This window comes from Phasianus colchicus, chromosome 12 (assembly GCF_987193195.1).
Source record: "Phasianus colchicus chromosome 12, bPhaCol1.hap1.1, whole genome shotgun sequence".
NCBI classification, from domain to species: Eukaryota; Metazoa; Chordata; class Aves; order Galliformes; family Phasianidae; genus Phasianus; species Phasianus colchicus.
The window spans coordinates 2,940,205-2,967,583 of record NC_143447.1 but is presented as its reverse complement, the minus strand read 5'-3'; the positions used below and the strand labels follow the sequence as shown (position 1 = coordinate 2,967,583).

The following is a 27,379-nucleotide window of genomic DNA, read 5'->3' as shown; positions in this document are numbered from 1 at the left end:
TTTTCGTCGCCCCGCCCCACACAGCCCCCCGAGGGCGGTCCGCTGGTGACGAACGGCCGCGTAGGGCCAATGGGCCCCGGGGGGAGTTCCCTTTTCCATTCAGGACGCCTCGCTGCGCGCTCTGGGTATGTCACAGCCGTTGCCGGCCCGGCGGGCCCCTCAGAGGGAGGCGCGGGAAGCGCTGAGGGGGAGAAAAGGGGGCGCGCGCCCGCCGTTTTCCCGCCCGCCCAACGGTCGCCGCGAGCGCGCGCGCGATGGGGGGGGGAGGGGGGAGGGGACGAGGCGGCGCGGATGTGTGTGTGTGAGGGGAGGGGGGGGTGGGGAGCGCCCGCTCCGCCGCCGCGCGGCCACGCCCCCCGCGGCCATTGGCTGCGCGCTGTGTTCCCCCCCCCCACGTGCTGGTTCCCGGAAGTGGAGGGGTCGGGGGACAAAAGGCGGCAGCGTGAGGCGACCCGGGGCCAGACGGCGCCCGAATGGGCGCCGTCGGGCCCCGGGCCGCCTCGCGCTGCCCCGATGTAAACATTCCACAAAAGGGCTCCCCGGAGAGGGGGCGTGGCTTACTCCCCCGACGTGACGGCGGCGCCGTCCGGCGCGCCGATTGGCTGCGTCCGCAGCGCGCCGCCCAATGGGGAGGCTGCGGGGGCGGGAGGGGGCGGGGCGCGCTGGCTGTACGGACATTTTTCTCGGGCGCTCGCTCCCCCCTCCCCTTCCTCTCCACATCCCCTTCCTGGCGGCCGCGGCCAATGGGGGCGGGCGAAGTGGGCGGGCCGAGCGCGGCGGTTGGGCTCCGCGCTGAGCGACTCGGCGCTCGACCAATCGCCGCGCGGGGCTCCCCCCTCCCTGCGGCGGGGAGGGGCGGGATTTCCCGGGGAACAGAGAAGCGGGCAGCGTTCCGCCGCGGCGGCCGAGCGGCGGTTACCCCATCCGCGCCCCTCGCTTTCCCCGCGGGCCGAGCGCGGGGCCGCGCCCACCCCGAGCCCACAGCCGGGAGGGAGCGTGCCTCCGCCGGGCACCGCCGCTTCGAGGTAAGGGGATCGGCGGCGTTGGGGGGACGCGGGGCTGGGAGGTGGTGTGGGGGGGTGGGCGGCCATCCGGCGGGGCGGGGCCGGGCCCGCTGCCGTGGCGAGCCCTCGGTGCCGGTGTGCGTGCGTGTCTCTGTGCGTGTGTGTGCGTGTGTGTGTGTGTGTGCGCGCGGGGGGAGCCCGGCATGGCGGGAGCGGCGGGCGGGGCGAGCGGCGCTGGGCGCGCTGCGGGACGGAGCCTCCCGCCCCCCGCTCCGCCCCCTGCGCGGGGCCGCCTCAGCCCCGCCTCGCCCCGCCCCGCTCAGCGCAATCCTCGCAGCTCCGGGCCCTGCCCACCACCCGTGCCTTTCCAGCTCCCGTTTCCTGCTTTCGCGTTTCTTCAGACGGTTCCCGGCGAGCACGCGGAGGGTTGCCGCGCCGCGCTGCCCGCACGCTGATTCAAAGCACCTGTAGGATCATCCCCGTCCCATAAAAGCACGGCGTTAGGAAACAGCCCCACAGTGCAGAGGAGGCTGCAATCTCCCAGCCCGCATCTTTCCCTCCCCCCCCCAACCCCGCCGGCTGAGGGGCACCGTGAGTAAAGCTGGGGCTGCAGCAAGGGGAGGGGCCGGAGGGCACCCAGATTTCCCCTTCTACTCGCACAGGTCCCTTCCGACCCCAACTTCTGTGTGGTTCTGTATCTCCTGAGTGATCAATAGTGGATGGGAGGCTACGTAGAAACCTTCAGCACGCCCAGCGAAGCGATACATAAATAAGAATGTGATCCCTTTGTGTTTCAGTATGCACAAGAGCACTGCTGTGAACAGGTGCTGTAAGAAATGGCTCACGCTGTGCTCGTGGCCAGCAGACTCTGCTGTGAGCTTGTTGGAAAGGCGTAACCATGACAGGAGCGAGTCACTCGCCTTCCCAGGATGTATGATCCATTCTCTGTGCTCGGAAGCCCTCGTGGCTGGTAAAGCCAAAGCAGATTCACAGTCCCTTGGCTGCTGTTCCACACTGCAGGGCTATGGGTGCACTCTCAATGCTGTGCCGCTTTCTCCCAGCTCCCCTGGCTCTGCTGTCACAGTGAAGATAATGAGTGGCTGCAGGTACTGCGCTCATCCTGCCTGCATGTGGGGAGGGAGAGCATAGGTGAGGATGCCAAGGCTCGGGGAGAACCCACATGGCAGGGAATGCCATGAGCAAGCAGCCAGGATGTCACACCTCTGTGATCCTGAGCCATACGTGTGCTGCTTCCAAGCTTTGGGTCCTTTCCAACTCGAGAGCAAACTCTCCTGTCTTTCAGTACGGTTCAATCCAGGTGTTTATGCTTAAAATTCAAAGTGACAGCAACAGAGCTGTCAGTATGAGAATCTATGCGTTTGGGTGTCCTTCAGCATGCTCAGACAGCAGGTGATGTGCAAAAGTGTGCCTGCTGCATAGGATTTTTTCTCATCTCTGGCTCTTAATGGCATGAGTTCTCCCTTTTAGAGGTTCATAGAGATTCACAGGGCCTGTGGCATGCTGCAGCCTCCTAAGGGCTTTTAAGCAGCCCCTGAACATTTTAAATGCTTGATCTGCAGCTATGCTGTTTCCCTGTTCCTTTTCAGGAGTGCCTCACATCTGCAAGGACTGAAATCTCTCTTGTGAGGTTTCACAACTTGTTCTTGAAAGCATCATTTGTGTCCAGAAGTGTTGTGGCTCCAACAGGTGTCAGACAACAGACCTGCACGATTCATTGCCCTCCTGCAAAGGGATAACTTACAGCCCAGGAAAAGGAAAGTGAAAAAGCAGAGTGCAGCTTTTGTCCTCCTGTGGAGGGGTATATTGCTGTAAAGGAATGCTCTGACTGAAGTTAAAAGGTAGCTTGGATAGGAGTGGTGCTGGGAGGGAGGGGATGCAGGTCCTCATGTGGTCTGTGTAGAGTGGAGCTTGGTCTGTAAAGCCATTGCTGAGCAGGGGCCTCAGTTGAATGCTTTTAATGAAGGACAGTACCTAAAGTTTGTGGACTTGCTTTCAGTCTCATGCAGACCATACTGTATTTTTCAGTCTTTATTTTTCCCTCCTCAATTAAGATCACAGATGATGCAATTTGAATTGAGACTTTCTAAATGTTTGACTCAAAGTCAACACAGAGGTGGGTGCCCATCAGAGGGCTGTGTTCCGCTGCCTAGAGAACCATATGGTAACCATAGCACTGCCTGTGATGTCAGCTGTGTGCTGCAGAAGTTCTGAGTGGTTTTGTGGTCTTAGTTACCCTCATAATACTGTTCTACAGAGGTACAGCTTGCTACGCTGCAGTCTGCCCTCCTAAAGGAGCAAATCCTTGGGACGCACCAGGTAAAGATCAGTTGGGACCTCAGGGATGGGAGGAATGTGCTCTGGGAGCTTTGACCAGCACGTGTTCCCCCATGAGATGCAGGAGCTGGGGCAGATGCAATGCTTGGCTGTCGGCAGAGCCCAGGGCTTCAGTTCCAGGTTGATGGAGCCTTCTAGAAATGGATGCTACCAAGACTTTGCCCAGACTGGGTGCCCGCGGCCTGGCATTGTCATGCAAAGCGCCCAGATTCACTGCCAGCCTGCTCTGCTTGGTCCAGGCTCCATTAGCATACATCTGGAAGTTTGTTCAGAGCTAAAGGCTATGAGAGCAGCTCCCTGTGAGCCCCGGGGGCTGTTGGTTTGTCTGTAGCTGAGCAGAAAGTACCTGGTGCAGGTACAACGAGCTAAGGAAATTCCTGGAGCATGCTTGGGGTACGTTCTGAAGCTTTGGGGCTGGTATTCTGGGAGGTGCAACTTGCAGAACAGCTTTAAGCAGACATGAAGAGCTCTTCCTTCCTTCCACGTGAAAGGAGCTGGGTGAGGAGCTGGCTGCCAGGTGTATTTTTGGCAGTATCTTTGTATATTTCCCCAGTACTTTGGTCTGTTATGTTAGAGGAGGGTTTAGGCTGCCCTGTACGCTTACTCTGGGGGAGCTTTGTGTGTTACCCAGGCAGAGTCAGCATCTCCATCTGGCTGAAAGTTTGATTTGCAGAGGGCTTGCTGTACAAAGGCAGCATGGGGCAGAGCATTTTGCTTCTGCACTCCTGTGCTCTAAGGCATCTGTGGTGCCTGAGTCCCATCCATCCTGGGCTGCCCAAGGGGGTTCAGGATGGGCTTTGCTTTCAGTGACAGGAGAAATCCTTAACTGGAAAGCAGGGCTTTGTTTCTAACAAGAAAGCTGTGTGTTTGCAGTATACGTGTTTCATGCAGAATGCTGAATCTTAATTCTATTTCCCTATCTCAAGATAGCGACATAAAGGAATCGACACGAAACTTGTCTTACCTGCTCCTGGCAAACCTGGTGTTCCGAAGCTGGCAGGGTGCGATTAATCAATGTCCCTCTCTAATTGTTTTTACCAGGTTTTTTAGTGCTTCCCGAGCATGAGTTCAGAATGAAGCGGCGATTGGATGAGCAGGAGTCACCCGTGTACACGTCGCAGCAGAGACGTATCACCAGCAGCACCGACGCTTTCCAGCACCAGCACCGTGTGCTCGCCCCGGCACCGCCGGTGTATGAGGCAGTCTCAGAGACCATGCAGTCTGCTACAGGGATCCAATACTCGGTAACTCCCAGCTACCAGGTGGGTCTGCCACATCTTGAGGGGGAAATTGCAATTCAACCCCTTCAACGTGTTGTTTTGCACAGCAGAAGTCTGGGTTTGGGACAAGGCTTTGTTTCAGTTGCCTAGGGGGAAGAAAATTAGGATGGGACAATGAACTTCTCATAGATCTCACTTGAAGGGTGGCCTGCAGGGACAGGGAGGTGATTGTCCCTCTCTACTCTGCCCGCATGAGGCCCCATCTGGAGTACTGCATCCAGGTCTGGGGCCCCCAGTACAAGAAGGAGAGGGAACTGTTTGAGAGGGTCCAGAGGAGGGCCAGTAAGATGATGAGAGGACTGGAGCACCCCCCTACGAAGACAGGCTGAGGGAGCTGGGCTTGTTCAGCCTGGAGAAAAGAAGGCTGCGGGGTGACCTCATTGCAGCCTTTCAGTACCTAAAGGGAGCCTACAAACAGGAGGGGAATCAAGTCTTTGAAAGGGTAGATAACTGCAGGACAAGGGGAAATGGTTTGAAGTTGGAGGAGGGAAGATTTAGGTGGATGTCAGGGGGAAGTTCTTTACAGAGAGAGTGGTGAGGTGCTGGAACAGCTGCCCAGAGAAGCTGTGGATGCCCCGTCTCTGGAGGTGTTCAGGGCCAAGATGGATGGGGCCCTGAGCAGCCTGGTCTAGCATTAAATGGGGAGTTTGGTGGCCCTCCGTGTGGCAAAGGGGTTGGAGCTTCATGATCCTTGAGGTCCCTTCCAACCCTGGCCATTCTGTGATTCTGTGAAGCACATTAAGGTTGCCAGCTTTGTTGTTGAGATGGCCCTGACCACACAGTGTGATGTTACTTGGCTTCTTTTGAACAGCACTCTCTTGAATGATTCAGATCACAGTCTCTGAATCCTAGAGACAAGTGCATGCAGAGATTAGCTCCGAGTTTCATTAGCAAGGAGAATGTTTGTTCTAAGAGTGTCCCTGCCACAGACTTCAGATATCTTGGGTGATCTTAAGCTTAACAGGCTGGCATTTAGATTGGAGGCTTTCAAGCAATTGAACTGTTAGAGAAGATGTCACCGCAGGGTCATTAGGTGCCTCTTTTTGTTCTGAGAGGCTTCCGCTGCTGGTTTTAAACTAAAAGAGAGGAGATTTAGATCAGATTTTAGGAGGAAATTCTTTACCATGAGGATAGTGAGGCTTTGGCACTGCTGCCCAGAGCTGTGGGTGCCTCATCCACGGAGGTGCTCAAGGCCATGGTTGGGCTTTGGGCAGCCTGAGCTGGGGGCAGCCAGCCTGCAACAGGGGATGGTGCTGGGGAGGCTTTAGAATCCCTTCCAACCTTTTTAGAGAGAAGAGAGAACCTTGATTCGGTCTGAATCACGCTCCCTGTGCATTTCTTCCTTCTGTTAGCACTGGTGATGAGACAAACACTCATGGTCCTTTCTGTCTCTCCAGGTGTCAGCTGTGCCACAGAGCTCAGGCAGCCACGGGCCGGCCCTGGCAGCGGTGCACAGCGGCCACCACCACGCCGCCCCGGTGCAGCCACATGGCAGCCAGGTGGTGCAGAGCCACGCACACCCAGCCCCCCCGGCTGTGCCTGTGCAGGGCCAGCAGCAGTTCCAGAGGCTCAAGGTAACGGAGGGATGTGGGTGGGACAGCCCAAAGGTTTGGGGCTTCTCTGAATGCATGGCCTCAGAGGGCGGGAGTGCAGGAGTGAGGTGGGAGTGCAGAAGGCTCTATTCTTGGCTTACGTGGTGTGAAATCCTTAAAAGAGAGAAAACTCCACCAAAAGTAGCCCTTGTGAGTAGTTGCGTTAGATTTGGCTCTAGGAACAAGGCATACATATGAATTGATACCTTGTCCCACGTGCAGGGCAGGTCTCTTCCTGTTGAGCTGGAAACCAGTGCTTTGCTGGGCGAGATGCCCTTCTGCTTCATTTCCATTCCCCTCTGAAAATGGTTTTGTAACACGTGGTTCTCCCAGCAAAACTGCTGGCTGTCCCTCCAAGATGCAAGGTTGGGACTGTCCCTGCTCACCTTTCCTCCCTTGCTGTCTTTTAATTCCCAATAAGGGAGAGGGCCCAGGTGCATCTGATTACAAACTGCACAGAGCACACGTGTCAGGCTGGGCTGTGCTTTCAGTATATCTGAAAATTGGTTGTTGGTACACGAATGGTTCATAAACTTCTTGCTGTTTGAGGCGTAAAACAATTTGCCGCCCACAGTTGCCATTTTCAAAATCCTTATGTGTCGAACTGAAATGTCTGGCTTTCAGAAAGCGTGTACCTGGCAGGCATCTATTCCTCTGAATATGTCATTTCCACTTTCTGCTTATTCTTAGACCTCCATAATAATTTCCACATATGAATGCAGGAAAAATGCTCAGTCTAGTTCTGTTTATCCTAGCAGTCACATCACTGGTGGTGACATGGGAAATTTGGAGAATGTGCCTTCTGACTAATTCTGTTGATTTGAATTGCTTTTGTTTTGTTTATCATTATTTATTTTTCTTCTTTTTGGTGTAGTTTTCTGAGCTTTTCTTATTTAAGTGGTGCTGGTATGACTCCAACCAAGATCACAATCCTTAATTCCCCTTCTAGGCTCAGGGCTACCAGCTGTGCTTTCAAATACGTGTTTTGCCAAGCAATGGGGGTGACATAAAACCTTCTGTGCCAACGCAAGCTGTCTGTTTTGTCTCCAGGTGGAGGATGCGTTGTCATACCTTGACCAGGTGAAGCTGCAGTTCGGCAGTCAGCCACAGGTCTACAATGACTTCTTGGATATTATGAAGGAATTCAAATCTCAGAGGTAAGAAGCTTCATTCTGCTGCTTCCACCCAGGCTGCTATCGCTGTATGTATGTTTGTGGGCATGGCAGCGCAGAACATGAGTTCAACTCTGCCCTTCCATTCCAGAGCAGCATACCTCCATGGTAGTGTGAAAGCAGTTGTGTGCTTTCTATTCTGAGAGTCTGAGAATCTGTTCCGAGAGTTTCAGGATTTCTTCACTTATATCCATTTCTTCATTGATAATAAAAGAATTTCTGCCTAGAGCTGCACTTCCCAAGCTCAGCCTTGTTAGCTGTTTGACCTGGCTGTCTGGTGGTCCTGCCCGCCTGCCTGGTCAGACCTGTGGCTAGATCTCATCGATATAAAGCAGTCTGAACAAATAAAATAATTCATATGTCATTGCTAACTTTGGTAACGTTGGTAACTTATTAATAGGAATGAGTTTTCCTATGTTTCATAGGTTTAGCATAGGGTATAGATGGTAAAATAGAAATGCTGAAGAAGAATTGTCGCATGCAGAGCTTGGGTTGCCACAAGGAGGGAGTTTGAAGATGGTGACGTTCTGATTTTATTCCTTGCTCAGCATTGACACTCCGGGAGTGATCAGCCGCGTATCACAGCTCTTCAAGGGCCACCCAGACTTGATTATGGGTTTCAACACCTTCTTGCCTCCTGGCTACAAGATCGAGGTGCAGACAAATGATATGGTGAACGTGACGACCCCGGGGCAGGTTCACCAGATCCCCACTCATGGCCTGCAGCCTCAGCCACAGCCACAGCCCCAGCATCAGTCACAACCTTCAGCGCAATCGACCCCAACACCAGCACAGCCAGCGCCGCAGCCACCACCTGCCAAAATCAGCAAGGTGAGAGCGAGTGAGTGGTGTTTGTTGGCTCCTGCGTGGGGGACTGGCTGCCTCCAGCTGACGCTGGTGTGGAGGTGGGGAATTAAATGGGATTTGCTGCCTCAGAATAACCCAAATCCCAAGAAATTCCTCGTAAAGCTGAGGCCGTGATGGAGACGTTACCCTCAGTGTGAAAGTTTGTGTGTGTTTCTAAATGCTTGGCGTAGTGATGTGGTAGACACTGTATTGCTCAAAATCTTATTTTCAGACTGGCCAGCTGCTGCAAAACAAAAACAAACAGAAAGGGTAGTCTGGTTCAGCCATCAGCTGGACGGGTGCAGGCATTGTTGACAAAACTGAAGTGCAAGGGTTCAAACAAAATGACCACAGTGTTGTCTTAAGTATCAGTTTGTGTGCCTGAAACTGATCTCAATAACAAAGGGATTTTTGTCTCTGCTTTAGATGTAATCCAGATGCTGCGTCCACCATATGTATTTTACGTGATTGAAAACAGAATAGGGTAATATAAGAGGCTTTTAAGAGCTCAGTCGAGATAAAATCCAGTGTATTTGAACCTCCAAATGTGCAAAGAAGGGAAAGAATCCCCAAAATTTCAAGGATTAATCTCTTAACTATGTACTCTTGGTCTCCATATTGAAAAATCTGCATCTTCTCTTGGTGTTTCCTTACTCCCAGCATTCTTAACTAGAGACAGAGTAACTTGCAGTGTTGCAGAGAGCCTAAATGCTTTGCTTCTGTATTTTGATGATGGAATGTAACTCTTGTCAGATCTCAGTCAAAAGCAAGTGGCAAGGAGAAACAGCTGCTCAGAATAAGTTGAAGGGGCTGGTGTTGTGTCTTCCTGGCTGGCACACCCAATTTCTATTTATTTGTTTGCTTTGGATAGTGGCTCTCTTCTGCTCAGTCTGCCTTTGTTTGTGCTTCTGTTAATCTTTAAAACACCGATTGGGAAATGGGACGACACAAATTTGGCTCTTGACAACAGTTTTTGCTTAGACAACTACTAGGAGGTATTGAGTTTGTGGAAGATAGTGCTAAAATTCCCTAGGCTTGGGGAGGGAGTAATTATTTAGTAGCAATTAATGAAAAAAACAAGCAAACACAAACAAACCAGTCTTTTAAGGAAGCACGTCAGAAGTCATCCAGGGATATGGGTAGAGATTGCTTGACTGGGTGTAGTAGTGGGAAGTGTCCAGCTGCTGTGCCTGTGATGCTTCAGCTCACAGATATCCCTGTTGGCACCATGTGCACTCATACACCATCTCATGTCCTCAGGATATGGCACGTAAGTGGGATACGAGTGCCTTTGTTCAAAGCATAAAGGATCTGCCCTTGCCTGACGTGGCTCCTTCTTTCTCCCCTTAGCCATCACAGCTGCAGGCGCACACACCTGCCAGCCAGCAGACCCCCCCAATTCCACCATATGCGTCCCCACGCTCACCACCAGTGCAGCCTCACACACCTGTGACAATCTCTCTGGGAACCACACCATCTCTGCAGAACAATCAGCCCGTCGAGTTTAATCACGCCATCAACTATGTCAACAAGATCAAGAACCGCTTCCAGGGACAGCCAGACATCTACAAAGCCTTCCTGGAGATCCTCCATACGTATCAGGTGAGCTTTGGCAGTGCCAGGTGGAGTCGTTGCACTTTCTTTGCTGCCTGAGATGGGCATTCTGGTCTTCTGCTGGACTTCTTTGTATAGATCTTTTCCAATGTAAATAATTCTTTGCTTAGCATTGGCCAGCAAGCTAAGCAGAGCTCCAATTCTGTTAAAAGTGAAGAAATCACTTCTTTGATCAATGTCCCCCTAGCCCACAGCCAGCTGGGCATTTAGCACAGTCCTTTGCTTTAGATGCTGAGACCTTTGCTGCTTCATTCTTTGTATTACTGAGGGCTTTTTTCCTTTGTCTCTGAAAAAGTTCAGACGTCCTTTCATCGGACCCTTCTCTTTGTATGACAGAAAGAGCAGCGCAATGCCAAGGAGGCAGGGGGCAACTACACACCAGCACTGACGGAGCAGGAGGTGTATGCACAGGTGGCTCGCCTCTTCAAGAACCAGGAGGATCTGCTCTCAGAGTTTGGGCAGTTTCTGCCAGATGCCAACAGCTCGGTGGTGAGTCTACTTGAGGCAGGCTGGAGCTGGAGTATGTAGTGGAAAAGAGCTTCTGTAGGGAGCCAGGGCTCAGAACAACAGGCTTTTCTTGTTGTCTTGCGTTTTTGGAGTGGTCTTTTACCAAGTTTAGGAGGTGGGTCAGGATGATAGAGTCTTTTCTGTCAATAACTTGTCTTTTCACTACAATTCCTTTGCTTGGAAGGGTTGTTCTAAGACTTCCATAACCGCAGTAAGGTAGATTGGTCACCTCGAGCTGGGAGGAGCAGGCATACTAGGGTTTGGCTGATGAGGAAGTTCAGCTTTGATGATCTCGTGGCTTTGTTTGTAACTAAGCTGTTAAGCAAGACAACTGCAGAGAAAGTGGAGTCGGTGAGAAATGACCATGGAGGCACAGTGAAGAAGCCACAGCTCAACAACAAGCAGCAAAGACCCAACCAGAATGGCTGTCAGATCCGGCGGCACTCAGGAGCAGGGACAACCCCTCCAGTGAAGGTAATGACACGTGCTGCTAGCTCAGCAGCTGTGTGTTTCCCAGGAAACTAAAGCAAAACTTAGAGCAGAATCATGCTTATTCATTTGTCACGTGATAAATGTTGTCATGCAGTGATGAATGATGATTCCTGTAGCTGAATTTGCCCTCTTCAGCTTACTCACGTTTTGAGAGAGCAAGGCTTAGCCTTGTCAGAAGAATGGTCTGGTGGTTTAGAGCCTCTGCATTAGAACAAGCGTGCCTGCTTTGTGTGGTGTGTCCTGTGGGGGGAAGAAAAGTGTTGGCACATCTAGCTGTGTTGTTTAAATCCAATGACTTCCTTCCCCTTCCAGCTTTTCTCCTCGAAATGCAGTGAATTAATACATGTTTGGAGGCAGCTTTAAGCCTTTCTGATGTGGAGTACAGGAGGTAGAAGTTCGCTGCTTTTTAGGGAGGTCTAAGAATCAGCTGAATGAATGGTGGTTTAAAAAATATTTTGGTAATTCTGCACATTAGTTAGGAATTGAGATACTTCAAGCAGTGATTGTTTCAGTCAGCTTGTTAGAGGAAAGGATACGACCTTGTGTTAAAAATACTTGGCGTTCTGTGCAGCTAATTAAAGATGAATAGATTAACATGGTGGCCACATTTTAAACAAGTTTCCTTCTGGAAAAGCCACTCTTCTGTCTGAGAGCAAGTAGTGTGGTCTGGAGGCTGAAGCCCTTGAGTAATACGTGGTCAAAATACAGTGACTTTCTCTGTTGAACAGCCCTTTTTTGTATTATTTTTTAACAGAAGAAACCAAAGCTCCTTGGTTTAAAAGACCAGTCCTTGGCAGAAGCCAGCAAGCACGGCGTGGGGACAGAATCTCTGTTCTTTGAGAAGGTGAGTGGTGAGACTGAGAGAGCACAGTCTGGTGTCACTGACTGATGTTTGTAGCCTGCATACATCCTGATTTTTTTGTCACAGTGAAGTTTCTGATATATGTGCTGCTAACATTGGTCTGCTTGACCTCAGCTGTATTGTCTGACCTCTGTGTCAGATCTGCTGCGTTTTTTAAAAGATTGGTGGTGTTCTTTACAGGGACATCTGTGTCTTTTTTCCCTGGAGGGGTTATTCTCTAGTTCTCACCTGCTGCTGATGTTCTGTGGCAGAAAGGCTTGGCATCAGAGCCATGCTTGCTCCCTGATGACGTATGTTTTGCAGCTCACTGAGCCAGCTGGTGGTGACTGGGAACCACTCTATCGCTCAGAGGATGCGTAGGTGTTCCCATGAGTAAACGTAGAAATCCCTGCTGCAGAACTGTAACTGTAATGACGAGTTTCTTAATAATGATAGATCTGTTTCATGTGTAGATGCTAACTGTTCTCATGGGAAAAGTAATGGTGCTGGAATGAATTGCTGTTTTCTTGTGCTGAGGGCTACAGAGCTTGCTGTGTCTGTGATGACTTGAGCTGTAACGTAGTGGGGGCTGGAGGGGTGCTCACTGTGACACAGGTCTCTTAGCCCTGGTCCCCACCCAGGTGGGTCTGTGGTGCTGCAGACACAACTGGGCTTGTCTGTGATCCAGCTGCTGGGAGTTTCATTCACATACAACTCTCTTCTGCAAGGTAATGCACTTGAGTGGCAGCCATACCAGCAAGGAGATGGCTTCCTTCTCTTTTCTGGCTCCTTGGAGCCTCTCCAACAAAGTCCTGCATAGGTGGGGGGAAGCACAGTGTTGAACACAGGCCTCCTGGGTGCTGATGGACGAGCTGCTCTCACCTTAACCCTTTTCCTTCTTCTTCCCCAAGGTTCGCAAAGCTCTGCGAAGCACAGAAGCATATGAAAACTTCCTTCGCTGCCTGGTTATTTTCAACCAGGAGGTGATCTCCCGTGCAGAGCTGGTGCAGCTAGTTTCCCCGTTCCTGGGGTAAGTGGAGTCTGCTTCTTTGTGTGAGGGGAGAAGCTAAATCCAATGCATCTGTTTGTGATGCACAGCAGGAAAAGAAATGCCAACCTTGGTGGCTGCGTGGTTTGTATTACAGAATTAGTCCACAGCATGCTATTGTGGCTCTGGAATTATAGATTATTTCACTCAAGAAAAGCTCGACTGTCCAATTACACAGGAAATGTCCCCTAAAAAAAGGAGTGCTTATACAAACCCATTAAAATTACCAAAAAAAGCAAAAAGCAACTGAGTTCTGCCCTGAAGTCAAACCCGATAATCAGTACTGTCATTTAAATAGAAATTATAACTTCAAGTACTGTATAGAATGAGTCTGTATTAATCACCTAAAATCATTGTAATAATTATCCTCTCATCAGCTTGGGGCAACTCTGTTTCTGTGATTTGAGCTCCTAGTTCCTATGCAGAAGGCAGCAGCAATGTAAATTGGGTTCGGGACCCCATTATGCTGGTTGCTGTGTGCAAGGAAAGTGCCCCAAGGAGCTTATGCTTTCTGCAGCTCCACTGGAATTAGGCATCAGCAGGAAGCTGGTTTTGGCTAGAAAAGGTGAAATATTCAACCAAAAAAATCTGCATTCTTCCATTTACCACCTGTGCTCCCGACTGGAAGGGTGAATATCTGCACTAGGAAAGGTGTCATGCAGTTCTCTTACTCCGAAGTCAGACGTTACCTTCAATCATGTAATGGAAAAGCAATAGATGAGCAGCGATTCCAGTAACAGGTCTGATTTCTCATATCACTGCAGCTGTTCACCACCTGACCAGCAGACGGGTACTTGGTTCCCACTTGGTGGAAGTGGGGTTGAGCAGAGAGGTCCTCTCACCAAATTGGCAAATCAGAGAGTCTTCTTGGGCAACTTCTGTCTCTTGCAAGCAGTTCTAGCCTCAGTATCACAGTTCAGCACGGCACCCTGCTTTCTATTTAGCTAATTTTTCACTTCATTCCTTTTATTTCTAGGAAATTCCCCGAACTATTCACTTGGTTTAAAAACTTTCTGGGCTATAAGGAGTCTGTTCACATGGAGACGTATCCCAAGGAACGGGCAACTGAAGGGATTGCCATGGAGATAGACTATGCCTCCTGTAAAAGACTGGGCTCCAGCTACCGTGCCTTGCCCAAGAGCTACCAGCAGCCCAAGTGCACGGGGCGGACGCCACTGTGTAAAGAGGTAAGCAGCTCCCAGGCAGCAGCCATGTGGCAGAGGAGGGCTGTTCACAGTACAGCACGTGAGAATGCTCATCTCTCTTGCAAACATGTGGACTGGATCCAGGATCTATTTCCCAGGGTGAGGCTGTGCCAGCAGCTGGCTGGGAGATGCAGTGCCCACGGGGCTTTGGTGGCTGCCCTCTGCTTTTCTCCAGTGGTGATTCTGAAAGAGTTGTGCAAAGCATTGGGGAGCATCTGGAAAAAAAGAACCTCAATAGCTGTGACGTTTAAATACTTCTACAAGGGAGTATGTAATTCAAGGTGATTGCTGCCTTTTTCACCAAACTCCTGCTTAGTCTGCTTTCAGAGTTGTCTCTAGTCAAAAGAAAAGAAAATCATGTCTTCTGTACAGAGTTTCTCCTTCATATTCCTCTCACGCTTCTTTCTTTCCACCTGCAAGGCTGAGGTGAGCTGTGGAGACATGGTGTACTGCATCAGGAGGTTGGCTCCCCATCGGGAGCATTGTTGGCCTAGGGACAAAGCTGTCAGCAGCGTGGCAGGACCGGATGCACTCCTTGGGTCCTTTCATGGAACCACCTTTTGGTTGGAGAGGAATGCTGCTGGCTGATTCTGCTCCTTCGTTGGTGTTAGAATCCCCCTTCCTTGGGTGACTGCCGTCAGCAGGGAGAACAAACAAGCAGAAGATTTTGGAGCATCACAGTTTTGCCTCCTTTCCTTGAGAAATGAGGATGAATGCAGGTGATCAAGTCAAGCAGTGAGCAGTGATACGCAGTTAATTGAAATGATGGCACGATAGCGAAAACAACTCAGGCAGGAAAGAATTGTAAGTTTCTAATCTAAGTCCTGACACGTCTCTCAGGAGTACCTTGTGTGATGCAGCTTTCATTTCTGCAAGAATCTAATGTGTTGGTTGAGGAAAATTAGGCTTGATTTTTCAAGATTGCCTACCAAAATCTGTTGTTCTGTTGCCTTTGGCCTCTTTGAGGTTTCTTTGGATGGTCCGTTCCTGCTTTGGAGGTAGCGAAAAACTGCAGGTTCTCAGCATCTTTGTCAGGAAAAGTTTTGCTGGGGTATGGATTGATATTCTTTATTTGGAGGTAGAAACCATGTTGTGTCTAATGCTCATGGTTAGCATGATGACCACCCGGTGCCATCAGTGTGAATCAGACATGTGATGAGTGAACCACAGTGAGCCAGTTCTTCCAGTGGAATGGAAAAGCTCCTTTCACCTCTCTTTTTCTCTTCCCTTGCAAGTGTTTTCTTATGTTTGCAATGGATGAGTTTTCCAGACCACTGAGTTGTTTCATCTCTGGATGTTTGGGTGCTGGGCATCCTCTGCACTGGAAGGGAGAAGCAATTTTTGCTGCTCCTCCATCAGCAGCCAAGCACCTCTGTAACACTCCCCTTCCAAGTCTGACTGTCATGCTTGTCTTTCTCTGTCGTACTGCAAGGTTTTGAATGATACCTGGGTCTCCTTCCCTTCCTGGTCTGAAGACTCTACTTTTGTGAGCTCCAAGAAGACACAATATGAAGAGCACATCTACAGGTGTGAGGATGAGCGTTTTGAGGTAAGTTGTTTCCTTTGGAAGCCTTGGGGTTCTGTGAATAGCTCGTGATATAATTCTATCCTTAATGCTGCTTCATACAGTCTGTTTTTATTGTCCATCACACGTTCTCTGCGTAGAGCTTGCATTATCTGAAAGCAAGAGACAGCATCTGGTTAACCACTTCTCTTTCCAAGCTACCACCCCTGCTCAAGCTCTGTGCACTGAGCTCTTCTCTCACATCACTCCAGATGGAATTGTTCAATGGACAGCATATAATCAGTGCATCTTTTTTGCCCTTTCTGCCCACATAGCTTGTAAGAACATGTATTTCCCTGTAATAATCCGAGAAACGATACGTTCAGGATGTTAAATGATTGACTTCTTGACTTAAAATGAGAGTTAGCTTGGCAATTACCCGAATGTGCTCAGATCTGTCATGTCCTTTTGTAGAGGAACTGTCAATTGTTTTCTGCTCCCATATGGAAAATGTAATTTCTTAACAGCATCGTTCTGGTAGACATTAAATTCTGATGCACCATTACCTAGGCTGCAGATAAAATATAATTGGATTATTTCAGCGCAGCCAAACGTGGAAACCAGTTCTGGAATCCACCTTGTTAAACACGCCCGGCTTCTTGTTTCGTGTCGCTTCAGTGTTAGTCTCTGTGAAGTATCATGTTTTATCTATTCAACTCTGGCTAACACACCGTTCGCTTCAGCTGGACGTTGTCTTGGAGACCAACCTGGCAACGATCCGCGTCCTTGAGGCCATCCAGAAGAAACTCTCACGTTTGTCTGCTGAGGAGCAGGCCAAGTTCCGGCTGGACAACACCCTGGGAGGCACCTCAGAGGTGATCCACCGCAAGGCCCTGCAGAGGATATATGCAGACAAAGCAGCTGACATCATTGATGGGCTCAGGAAGAACCCATCTGTTGCTGTTCCCATTGTCCTGAAAAGGTATCGCACTGACACCGTGCCCTGGGGGCTCTGTCTTACTCCACGTTTATGTAGAAGTAGCTGATTTCTGCCCCTGGAGGGTTTAACCTGCAATTTGAGAAAGGCATTCCGTTCTGATCGGTTGCTGTGTTTTATAACAATCACCTTTTGAAACACAAACGCTCAGCTGGGGGGATGCAGAGCTTTTATTTTCTCCTTTGAACCTTGTTTCTTCTCTAGCCTATGCACGGCAGCATATATAAGATGAGGAAGCTGTCTGTTTCGGGTGGATTGTTCAGGGCTGAATCCAATCCCTTTCCAAATCCCGTGGCTGTGCATGGCCGTGGGCTCTGACTGCTCAGGCACCACGCCTGGATCCCCATTAGTTTTCTGTTGTCAGCTCCCTGCAACCAATCACAAAAAAAGGAGTGGGGGCTGCAGTTCTTTGGAGATGTGTAAAGAGGAGGCTGTGTACACTTTTAATACAGTAATGTGTTGTCCTTATCCTCCTGGTGTGTAAACAAGCAAGTGTTCTCTAAAAGCATAACTGAAGCACCACTTACAAGGAGGTACTATTCCCCCCAAAGCTTGTCTCTGGGAAGGGAAGCCACTTTGCCACCAATACCTGCAAGGTCACAGTGTGCCCACCCTGCTGCACGACACTGTTCTGTGAGCTGCTCTGGCTGTGCTGCACCAGGTGCTTTGCTTGAGATACTGAGCTGAGGTTCTGGACCCTGTTCCCAGGAAGCTCAGGTGTCCAAAGATGTGCAGAGAGCTTTGTTCAGCAAAGGGTGTGCAGAGTACTGCTACTGTAAAACTCCTTTCAGTGGGACTGCTTTCATTGGTGCACATTCCCAGGTCTCAGGCTTTCCTTACAAGCTCAGAGTGAGACCTTTATGTCTCTTATCTCACCCTTGATTTCTTGATCCTAGGTTAAAGATGAAAGAGGAGGAGTGGCGAGAAGCCCAGAGAGGATTTAATAAAGTCTGGCGAGAGCAGAATGAGAAGTATTACCTGAAGTCCTTGGACCACCAGGGCATCAACTTCAAGCAGAACGATACCAAGGTCCTGAGGTCAAAGAGTCTCCTCAATGAGATTGAAAGCATCTATGATGAAGTAAGATGGTCACCAGCAGTTTCCTTCCCTCAAGCTTATATGGTCTGCATATGCAGTTTCAGTTCCTTTCCTCTTGATGCTGGTGTGGTTGGGAAGTGGGATTCTCACCATGGAAGGGCTGTGCTCTCTGTATTGGGATATCTGCTTGTGGCTGAGGAGGCTTGTCATCCTGCTGGTAGCAGGTGGGCTCTGTTTCTAGAACAGAAACAGGGTGGAGAAGGTTTGTAAACAGGAGGAATGTTTGTGAACTTTTGGCATCTGTTGCAGAGAGCCTTCTGGCAGCAGTGGGAGGGAGGCCTGATGCTTCCTCTGTTGCGAGGGGGTGTAATGAGAGAGGAAGTCTGTATCATTGGGAGAGCTTTCTGAGGGCTTGTGGGCAGAGGGAGGTGCTTGGGGGACTAATTTGTGTCCTGTTTCTCGCTTGTAGAGGCAAGAACAGGCTTCAGAAGACAACGCTGGGGTTCCCACAGGCCCGCACCTCTCGTTAGCCTATGAAGACAAGCAGATCCTGGAGGATGCTGCTTCCCTCATCATCCACCACGTGAAGCGGCAGACGGGAATCCAGAAAGAGGACAAGTACAAAATCAAGCAGATCATGTACCACTTCATTCCAGACCTGCTGTTTGCTCAGCGAGGTGAACTCTCAGACGTGGAAGAGGAGGAAGAAGAGGAAATGGACGTGGATGAAGCTACCGGAGCTGCGAAAAAGCACAACGGTGTGGGGGGCAGTCCTCCCAAAACCAAGCTGATGTTCAACAACACGACGGCCCAGAAGCTGCGGGGCATGGATGAGGTCTACAACCTCTTCTATGTGAACAGCAACTGGTACATCTTCATGAGGCTGCATCAGATCCTGTGCTTGCGGCTGCTGCGGATCTGCACCCAGGCTGAGAGGCAGATCGAAGAGGAGACACGGGAGAGGGAGTGGGAGAGGGAAGTACTGGGCATCAAGCGAGACAAGAGCGACAGTCCTGCCATCCAGCTGAGGCTGAAGGAGCCAAGTGAGTGATCCTGGGGGCCCACAGGTGCTTCTGTTAGCAGCATGTATGCTGATAGTGCTGGCACGCTGTCTCAAATGTTCTGCAGTGTGACACTATGATGTGCTTTTACTGTCTTTTTACTGTCACTGGGCAGCAGGGAGTTGAGATGGGAAGATGTGGGGCAGGAGGGAGTCGCAGCAGAACAGTACCATGCAGCGGTTGTTTCATGAGAACTTTAATTGCACGCTTGCTTATCAAAAGCATCCTTGAGTCCCCTAATGACAAACATTCTAAAAGCCTTTCAGAACCAGAGACCTCATGGAGGAGGCTAGAAAGGCAGAGAGACTGTGAGAGTACCCATGGCTTAAAGGTCTTTAAAAGATGAACATATGACAAATTCCAGTAGCAGAGCTGGCTGAAGACTGGAGCTCCTGCTCCATCCTGTCCCAGGTGGAGTGGAAAGGGCCTTCCTGGTGTTCCATGCTCACCCCTCTTGCTCTTGTGTTGCAGTGGACATCGATGTGGAGGATTACTACCCAGCATTCCTGGACATGGTGCGTAACCTCCTGGATGGGAACATGGACTCGTCGCAGTACGAGGACTCCCTGCGTGAGATGTTCACCATTCACGCCTACATTGCCTTCACCATGGACAAGCTGATCCAGAGCATCGTGCGGCAGGTGGGTGCTGGCTGGGCTGGGGCTGGGTGCCAGGCTAGAGGAGGGAAAGTTGCTCGTGTCCCTGAGTGTGTGCTGGCGTGTCGGTTACCTATATGTGACATTCTGGGGATAAGCAGCTGAATTACAGGCGTTTTTTAACCCAGCTTTGAGGCTGCTTGAAGGAGAGGTGATGAAAAGTAACTTCTAGTGTATTTAAATTATCACGAATATCCTTTATGTGTGGGGTTCTCCCTTTGTTTTCCTGAAGCTATAGGGATATAAGTTTTCCACTCAAGCATTTGTGGAGCTAATCTTGCTTTAACTTTGAAAAGGAATTAAATAGCATTTAAATAATTTCTTTCATTCTCTTCAGTGCTATGAGAGCAGTGCGTGCCTTTTCTAAAAAGCTTTGTCTCTTTTATCTGCCTGCTTGAGAAGCTCAGGCTGGTTGTTACGTTCTAGTCCTCTTATTGGGCACATAGAAAGAATGTGTGACCAAGGAAAAAATTCTTCGTGTGCCTTTTTGTAGCGTAAAGAACAAAACCAGATGTGAGAGCCAGGGAGTGGGATTGCTTGAAAGGCCATTCCTTGTTGGAGCAGCTTTTCAGAAGCTCTTGGTTTCAGTCCAGAGCTTAACTGAATTGAAAAGACAGTTGAGCGATTTCCGATTTTCAACTTGTACAAAGTGAGGTATCATATCTCTCCCCACTGTCCTCAGAGACAGTAGCAGCCCCGTGCTGAGAACAGCACAGCCCTTCCCACCCTGCTGCTGCTGTTCACAGGCTTTCCTGCACATAGTTTTTTTCCTCTTTTTGCCACCTGCTTTTTTTTTTGGGCGGGAGAGCTTTTAATTTAGAAGGTAGTGCTGTTTTTTCTTTTACATTGCTGCTGGAAGAATTTACTAAACATGTAGCCTTAAACTCATGCTTTTATAACCTTTTTATCCTTTTTTTTTTTCCCTTAAGGCTTAAGCACTTGGTTACATCTTTGTTTCTTGCTATTGTATGCTGATGGGCACGTAGCAGCCTCCAGCCAGCGAGTCCATCCTTATCCACTGTAGCTTTTATTTCTAAAACCTACAATGCAGGCAAATAGAGATGTACGTGTAACCTTGTGTGCTGCTTTTTCTTTCAAGCAAGAATCTGCCAGGTTCCAATTACAAAGGGTATTTTGGAGCCTTTCTCACTTTCCCAGCTGGTTCTTGCACTCAGGGTTTTGGTAGGTCACCCTGGTTTGCATGTTACAGCAAGCTCTCCCAGATGCCTCAGGCGAAGAGAAATACCTTTTGCAAGAGGCTACACCGAGCACAAAAGGGTTTGGTCTTTTTTTTCCAGCCTGGGTTTAACAGCTCCCTCATCAACATTCTCCCCTTGCTCTTCCTTTTGGCAGCTCCAGCACATAGTGAGCGATGAGATCTGCGTGCAGGTCACAGACCTCTACCTGTCAGAAAACAACAACGGGGCCACAGGAGGCCTCCTGGCTTCACAGTCCTCTCGGAACCTTCTGGAGGCCACCTACCAGCGCAAAGCTGAGCAGCTCATGTCGGAGGAGAACTGCTTCAAGGTAGAGCTTGGTGGGAAAGCAGCGAGCAGAGAAGGGCTTGCTTTGTAAAGCAGGTGCCAGTCCTTTGAAAATGGAGCACTGGTTAGGCACCCAAGAGCCCTGAGGTCTCCACAGCTACAGAAAGCCTGGAAAGTTGAAAGTTTTGGTGCTGTGCCCCCAAACTTCAGCATTGCTTTGGTGGTATTTCCAGCACATCATCAGCTGGTCTGTGGCAGAAGCTACATCAGTCCCAATAGGCAAAGTGGAACAGCACACAGGGATGTTGATGCTTCAACACTGACTGATTTGCTGTCTCCCATTTGAATTTGTTAGCTCAATCTTTCCCATTTCTCTTGTGTCTCAACCTTTGTGGGCCGTGGAAAGATTTGCTAATACCAACTGGGCATTAAATCATTGCTGACTGTACGCGTGGCTGAATAAAGGTGGTGTGCAGTGCTAATCAAATCCGTGCTTTCTTTGCTAAGATGCAGGAAGTGGTCAGGCCCTTTCTGAGCTAGCACAGTACTCTAGAGAAAAGTCTCTGTGGATAATCTCTCTTCTTTTACCCTCAAACTTACACTGGGGGCTCACGAGAGACCTGTGCCTTTCCAAAATCAACACAAAAAGATTTTTCCAAAAACTTGAACGTTTTCCTGTTCCTCAAAGAGTGTGCAATGCTGCCAGTGCTTTTCCTTTGCTGGCAGTAATGCAGGGAGCAGTTTTTTGCCTTAAGACTATGCAAGCTGCTTTACTGTCCCTTTGCCTCAGAGAGAAGCAGAGGGGTATATTTCTTCTGTTTGAAATCTCACTGAATCCCTTCTGCCTTTTGCTTTACAGCTGATGTTCATCCAGAGCAGAGGCCAAGTTCAGTTAACCATTGAACTGCTGGACACAGAGGAGGAGAACTCTGATGACCCTGTAGAAGCAGAGGTAAGAGCCTCTTGGCCAGAGAGCAGACTGTGATGGTCGAGGGTGCACTGGATGAAGATGTCCAGTCAGTTGTTTGCACAAGATAGAGATGTCAACAAAGCATTGTAAAGCTTTCAGTGATGTGAGTAGGTAAATCCTTCTTGGTTTATTTTATATTAGAGAAGCCAAAAAACCACAAAGAGAAGCATTGTACCTGCCTTTATAGGAACAAAATACAGGGAGCCTTCAGAGATGTTCTGGTGCTCTCCTGTGTGACTTGCAGCTTATCCTCCTTACCACCCCACGTGGTTCTGAGGGAAAGCAGTGTCTGATGTTGTTGTGTGCTCACTTCCAGCGCTGGTCAGACTATGTGGAGCGGTACGTCAACTCTGACTCTACCTCCCCTGAGCTCCGGGAGCACTTGGCCCAGAAACCTGTCTTCCTCCCCAGGTGAGTGACCAGGCTGTGCCGTGAACACTCCCCGATGGGTCTGTCCCTTGGAGGGCAGAGGGTTGCACTCTCCTGCAGCTCTGAACCTTTGGTCTCACCTGTGTTTTAATGCCACTACAGAAGCCATTACCCTGGCAGTGCGGCATAGAGGTACCGTGCTGCTGGTTGTCCAGAAAGCCTGTGGGTCCACCCTGGGCTCCTGCTCTCCAGTGACTGAGAGATGGCATGATCTGCAGGTGGCAGAGAGGGTGAGGGCTGGGGACTTGCCAGAGTGCTTTCTGGCACTCCTGCCTTGGTTTACAGTAACCCTCTGCCTAAAACAATTGGGTGCCACACCAGGGAACTGATTGCAAATAACCATGGTTTCAGAAATAGATAAATCCCATGGGATGACTTGTTGTAGGGGCCTGAACCTGAATGAATTTAATACAAGCTGTTGGTCAGGTTCTTGAGGGGCCAGCACAGATCCACCAGCTACCTCCAGCCTAGCAGTCCTAGAGGGTGGGCACTAATTCCAAGAGGGATTCTCTGGTTTGCAGGAATCTGAGGCGGATCCGTAAATGTCAGCGTGGTCGGGAGCAGCAGGAGAAGGAAGGGAAGGAGGGAAACAGTAAGAAGTCCATGGAGAACGTGGAGAGCTTGGACAAGCTGGAGTGTAAATTCAAACTGAACTCCTATAAGATGGTGTACGTGATCAAATCGGAGGATTACATGTACAGGAGGACCGCTCTGCTGCGAGCTCAGCAGGTAGGAGTGAGTGGAAGGTCTGGGGTGGGCAGCTGGGCTTTCCTGGGACCTCTTGCTCCCGAAGTCAGGTGGGGAAGAGTCAGATGGAATGTCCCTGGGGGGGGTCCCAGGGTAACATTTAGCAGTCTTTGTGTTGCCAGGAGGATGGTGTGCTATTCTGTCTTCCCCAGACACCAAAAATCTACTGAATGTTCCTAAGGTGTAATCTTTTCTTCCTGCCTTCTACTCTGCTCATCCTCTCGCCTCTCCCCTTCTCTCCAGAGTGTGTTATTGTGGTAGGACAGTGGTTTTGACCGTTAGCTCCTCAATTTTTTTCCAGGAGGCATTTTCTCTGCATGGTGATCCCCTTGTTTTAGGGAAGACCTGTCCTCTGCATGCAATTGTAATGCCTTTTGAGGGGGCCTGTTCTTCCAGGGCTTCCCCAGTGAGAAAGCAGAGTGCAGAGCATCAAACGTTCTCTGTCCCAGGCAATCCTTCTGGGTACCATCCCTCAACCCTTCCTGTCCCCAGTCACTGAGAGCGGGAGTCCTCTGGTTGCTCCTGCATGGCCGAGCCCCACACACGCACATACAATGGCTGCTCCACAACCACTGCTTTTGTGTCAAGGACAAGTGCAGGAGAACTCACAGCTCCACATATCACTGTGGGTGTTTTCCTGGGGATCTGAAATCCTGGTCTCAAGGAGTAATTTGGGTGGAGAAAACTGGTCAGGTGTACAGAATGTTCTGACACTGTTTTCGTGTCCCATGGGAATATTTCTGCCTAGCCGAGAAAGCCTGGGGAACTTTAAGAGCAAACTCCAGTTAGTATGGCTATTTAGGTTTGAAGTTTCAAGTACTTCACCTTAATATTATTACAGTCTACTTAAAACAAAATGTTAACCAGAGTGCCATTGCTTAGAATGTCAAAAGAAAGTGAAAAGTGTCAGACTTTGGTGAAAGCTGCTGGCTTAGGCAACCAGAAGCAGAGGTACCTGGGGGGCTCTGTCAGCAGCAGTGTCTCCTGTAGCTGCAGAGACTGGGTTTCTGTTTATTCAATTATTGTCTTCCTGAGTGAACTACTGACCGCTGAGAAAATTGGCTGGGAGATGAGGGAGTGGGAGAAGTGTCCTCTGCTTCCTGCCTAGGAAATCATCCCTTCACAGCTCTGTTGGACGTTTATTTAAACTTCTAAAACGACTGCTCTCATCTGTTTCTTGCTGATGAAATACAAGTAATGGTTTTATTTAATTAGCTGTAATTTTGTTAAACTCATATTCACATCAGATAAGAGTGTTCTGTTTCAGTATTGGGTCTTTGAAATGTCGATACTGAAGATTTTGATTGATTGAATTCCATCTACCCGATTCAATTGGCTCAAGGTTGAAAAAGTTACCTTATAAGCAGGATACCATGTGCTGGTGCTTATCACAGAGCATCTTAACCTAGCCAAATTACTGAACCTCTTACACTATAGCGCACAGTATAACTTCTCAGTATGCTGAAGGAACTACAGAAGCTACATTTAACCACAAACCTGTTGGACTACATGGTGGGATACAAGAAAATACATTTTAAATTAAAAAAAAAAGAAAGAGAAAAAGAGCACCGTGACAGAATGGCCTGTTTTTGGCACAATCTCTTGGTATTTCTGAGTTCTTTTTGTCCTGTAATTCTCTTAGAGGTAGGCTTCTTGGAAGGAGGCCTGTGGGCCTTTCCCAGGACTTTCCCTCTGTCGCTAGCAAGGGCCAGCACCTGTGCTGCAAATCTTTTGGCCATATTGCCTCGCAGCCTGGCCTCTTTGCCACGCGTTACATGGTAGCTTGGGGCTGGAGCCACCTCTCTGTAACACCTTTTTGTTTCTGTAGTCCCATGAAAGAGTGAGCAAGCGGCTGCACCAGAGGTTCCAGGCCTGGGTGGACAAATGGACCAAGGAACACGTCACCCGCGAGATGGCAGCCGAGACAAGCAAGTGGCTAATGGGCGAAGGGTTGGAGGGCTTGGTGCCCTGCACCACCACCTGTGACACAGAGACCCTGCACTTTGTGAGCATTAACAAGTACCGCGTCAAATACGGCACAATATTCAAGACACCATAAATGCCCTGGGCCAGGAAAGATCCCGGGAGATGTGTGTGTGTGCGTGCGCATCAAGGAAATGAGGAAGATGCCTTTCTCCCCTCACTGTGTATCTCCGTAACATGGCCACTTGACTAGTGTGTGGCTGGTACAAGCTGTCACCAGCGGGATTCTCTGTAGGAACATCGGTGTTCCAGCACCTGCTGGGAGCCCTGCCCGCCGGCCCTTGGACTTCAGCATGCACCCCACAGGGAAGGACCCTCCTGAACTTGAGCGGTCCTGGAGAGACGCAACGAGCTCATACGCACCAGCAGTGTTGAGGCTTTATTCCCCGGTGGCCTGAGCAGCGAGGGAGGAGAAATGGAGGAGGCTCTCCACCACCTGACCACCTCGGTGGTCTTCAGATTCCTTGCTTGGATGTGTCCCGCAGCCCAGAGGTGCTGGGCTCCCCTGCGGGCCCTCAGACCCTCGGTTCCTCCCTTCCTTCCCCTCCCTCCCATGCTGGACTCAACCAGTGCAGATTGGTCTGTCCTTTCTAGTGCCAGTGGAACTGTTTTTTTGTACCTGCTTGTTTACTAGTCTCTCCTAGTGCCATGCACCAGCTTTTCACACACATGTACGTACACACACACAACAGAGAACAACACAATTTTAACATGTTCCCCTCCTTTTTTGTAAATAAATGTACAAATTGTCAATTTTTTTGTTTTTTTTTTTTTTGGTTGTTTTTTTTTTTTTTTTTTAATTAAAGGAAGTATGCTTGATGTGCTAGCATAACTGTACTAGCTTCTTGTGTACCATAGTACCAGGTGGCTTGAGAATTAGTACTGACAGACAGACCTATGAGGACATTTATTACACTTTTTACCAAAGGGAGTTATCATTGTAGTGCTTTTGTGTGGAAACTTTTTTCTCCTTTTTTTGTAAATAAAAATGATGTCTTTGTTCTTACTGGAGGAAGACACTCGCTCATCCACAGCCCTGTCCCTGGTCTGAGATGCACCGTGCAGCATGCAGCATTGGGGGATGAAGAGAGGGAGTGCGTCCCACCTTGTTACGATTGGCTTCACAATCTGAGAGGAAAAAGCAGAGGCAGCGTGCGTGTTTTGTGCTTCACACAACTGAGGTATAAGCGGTCTGTTGAGATATATAAATATATATTATATAGTTTTTAATTTTTTTAATGTTTTTGTTCCGGTGGGTAGTTTTTATCCACCTAGTCTTCCAGCTCCAAGGACCTTCGCTTTTGGGAGGTGTTGCTGAGCTACTTAGCTGAGGTTGATTGTGCTTGTGTATTTTTCCCTCTCAGTATTGGAGAAAACATCTTAAGTACCAAACCAGTATTGGATAGAGCTGCTCTGTGTGTGTGTTGGTGTGCGCGTGCAAGAGAAGGGCAGGGGCCGGGGTGGGTCTTGGTGCATTTCACTAGTGAAATCCACATATGGGATATATATTTTTTTAAGTATAGAAGTTTAGCGCTGGCAGATATTTAAACACAGGGAAGATTCTGATTTTAAAATGAAGTCGACATATAGACTTCGTAAGCCACGACAGACACAACTGCACTGTCTCTCCTCCTCAAAGGAGGCAGCTTTCCTTGCACAAACCAGTGCTGCCAGTATGAGCCCCCCAATCTGCTTCCCTCCTTCCTGGTTTGGGAGCGTGGCTTTGCTGCTGCTGTGACCACAATCTGGCAGGGATCTCTGGGCTGGCAGCTTGTCTCCTTCCTGTAGCAGAGAGCCGGGTGTGCAGAACTAAGGGGCACAGACAGAGTCCCAACTCATTGGCAGCCCGTGTGCAGGAGGCAGGTCTGGCTGTGGCGGTGACCGGGAGCCTCCTATGGAGAAAGGAAAATAGAGGGAAGCGCCCAGCAGGGAATAGCCAGAGTTTGCCAGCAATAAGTTCCCTATCGTTCCATTGGTAAGGTTTCTTCCCTACCCCTTTTTCCTCTGTATGCTGAAGGTGATCCAGCAGTGAACATGTGGGCGGCGGAGGCCTGGCTTGGGGCAACGCCTGCGTGTCACAGGGCCCTCCCGCCCTGCCTGGCTGTACCATAGCAACAAGGCTTCTCTTTTTATTTCAACTCGCTTTTTGTATTCTGTAACGTGATCCTCGGCCCACTATCCATGTGATTTCTATACCAATGTTGTAAACTTGACTGTAGTGCAGTATTTCCATTAAAATATCAGGGCTAACTGCTGTGTACGGATCCTTCTTCCCACCTCACACTGTGAGCTCCCAAGGCTGGGCAGTGCATGACGCAGGGGGGCCAGGCTCCCCATTAAGACACCGGGGCAGCAAGCAGTGGATCACCACGAAGAAAGAAAGCCCCACTGAGCTGCTAGCAAAGTCGCCATGCAGCAACCAAGCAGGGCTCTCCCAACAGGGCTCTGAAGGGCAGTGGCTGCGTGGAGTAGCCAGGCCCGGCCTGCAGGCCACACTTCAGGCTCCAGCGCGGCCTGCAGGCCTCGCGTCAGGCTTCAGTGCGGCCTGCAGGCC

General features: G+C 49.8%; 1 protein-coding gene across 3 annotated transcripts; it reads left to right on the top strand.

Moving 5' to 3' along the window:
* The first annotated feature begins 73 nt into the window (after positions 1-73).
* On the top strand, positions 74-25,578 carry SIN3A (SIN3 transcription regulator family member A). 3 transcript variants are annotated; one of them, XM_090148661.1, is made up of 21 exons: positions 74-125; positions 4,401-4,621; positions 6,037-6,213; positions 7,282-7,388; positions 7,952-8,234; positions 9,600-9,851; positions 10,200-10,352; positions 10,686-10,844; positions 11,617-11,706; positions 12,615-12,733; positions 13,728-13,938; positions 15,389-15,505; positions 16,204-16,442; positions 17,354-17,537; positions 17,965-18,538; positions 19,028-19,197; positions 20,566-20,739; positions 21,556-21,648; positions 21,983-22,077; positions 22,617-22,824; positions 24,671-25,578. In XM_090148661.1, exons 2-21 carry the CDS (start codon positions 4,433-4,435, stop codon positions 24,899-24,901), a joined length of 3,825 nt encoding a protein of 1,274 aa, XP_090004787.1. In that variant the 5' UTR covers positions 74-125; positions 4,401-4,432; the 3' UTR covers positions 24,902-25,578. The 3 variants fall into 3 exon arrangements, with proteins under 3 accessions (XP_090004787.1, XP_031472188.1, XP_031472189.1); XM_031616328.2 differs by lacking the exon at positions 74-125 and adding an exon at positions 858-1,025; XM_031616329.2 differs by lacking the exon at positions 74-125 and adding an exon at positions 2,641-3,341.
* The last annotated feature ends 1,801 nt before the right edge of the window (positions 25,579-27,379 follow it).

What these genes read in the sequence shown, in the direction of transcription:
- SIN3A (XM_090148661.1), top strand. Translation starts at nt 4,433, where the DNA reads ATGAAGCGGCGATTGGATGAGCAGGAGTCACCCGTGTACACGTCGCAG. An exon ending in GTGAGGATGAGCGTTTTGAG is followed by an intron (nt 15,506 to 16,203) that starts GTAAGTTGTTTC and finishes CGTTCGCTTCAG; the next exon opens with CTGGACGTTGTCTTGGAGAC. An exon ending in ATGACCCTGTAGAAGCAGAG is followed by an intron (nt 21,649 to 21,982) that starts GTAAGAGCCTCT and finishes GCTCACTTCCAG; the next exon opens with CGCTGGTCAGACTATGTGGA.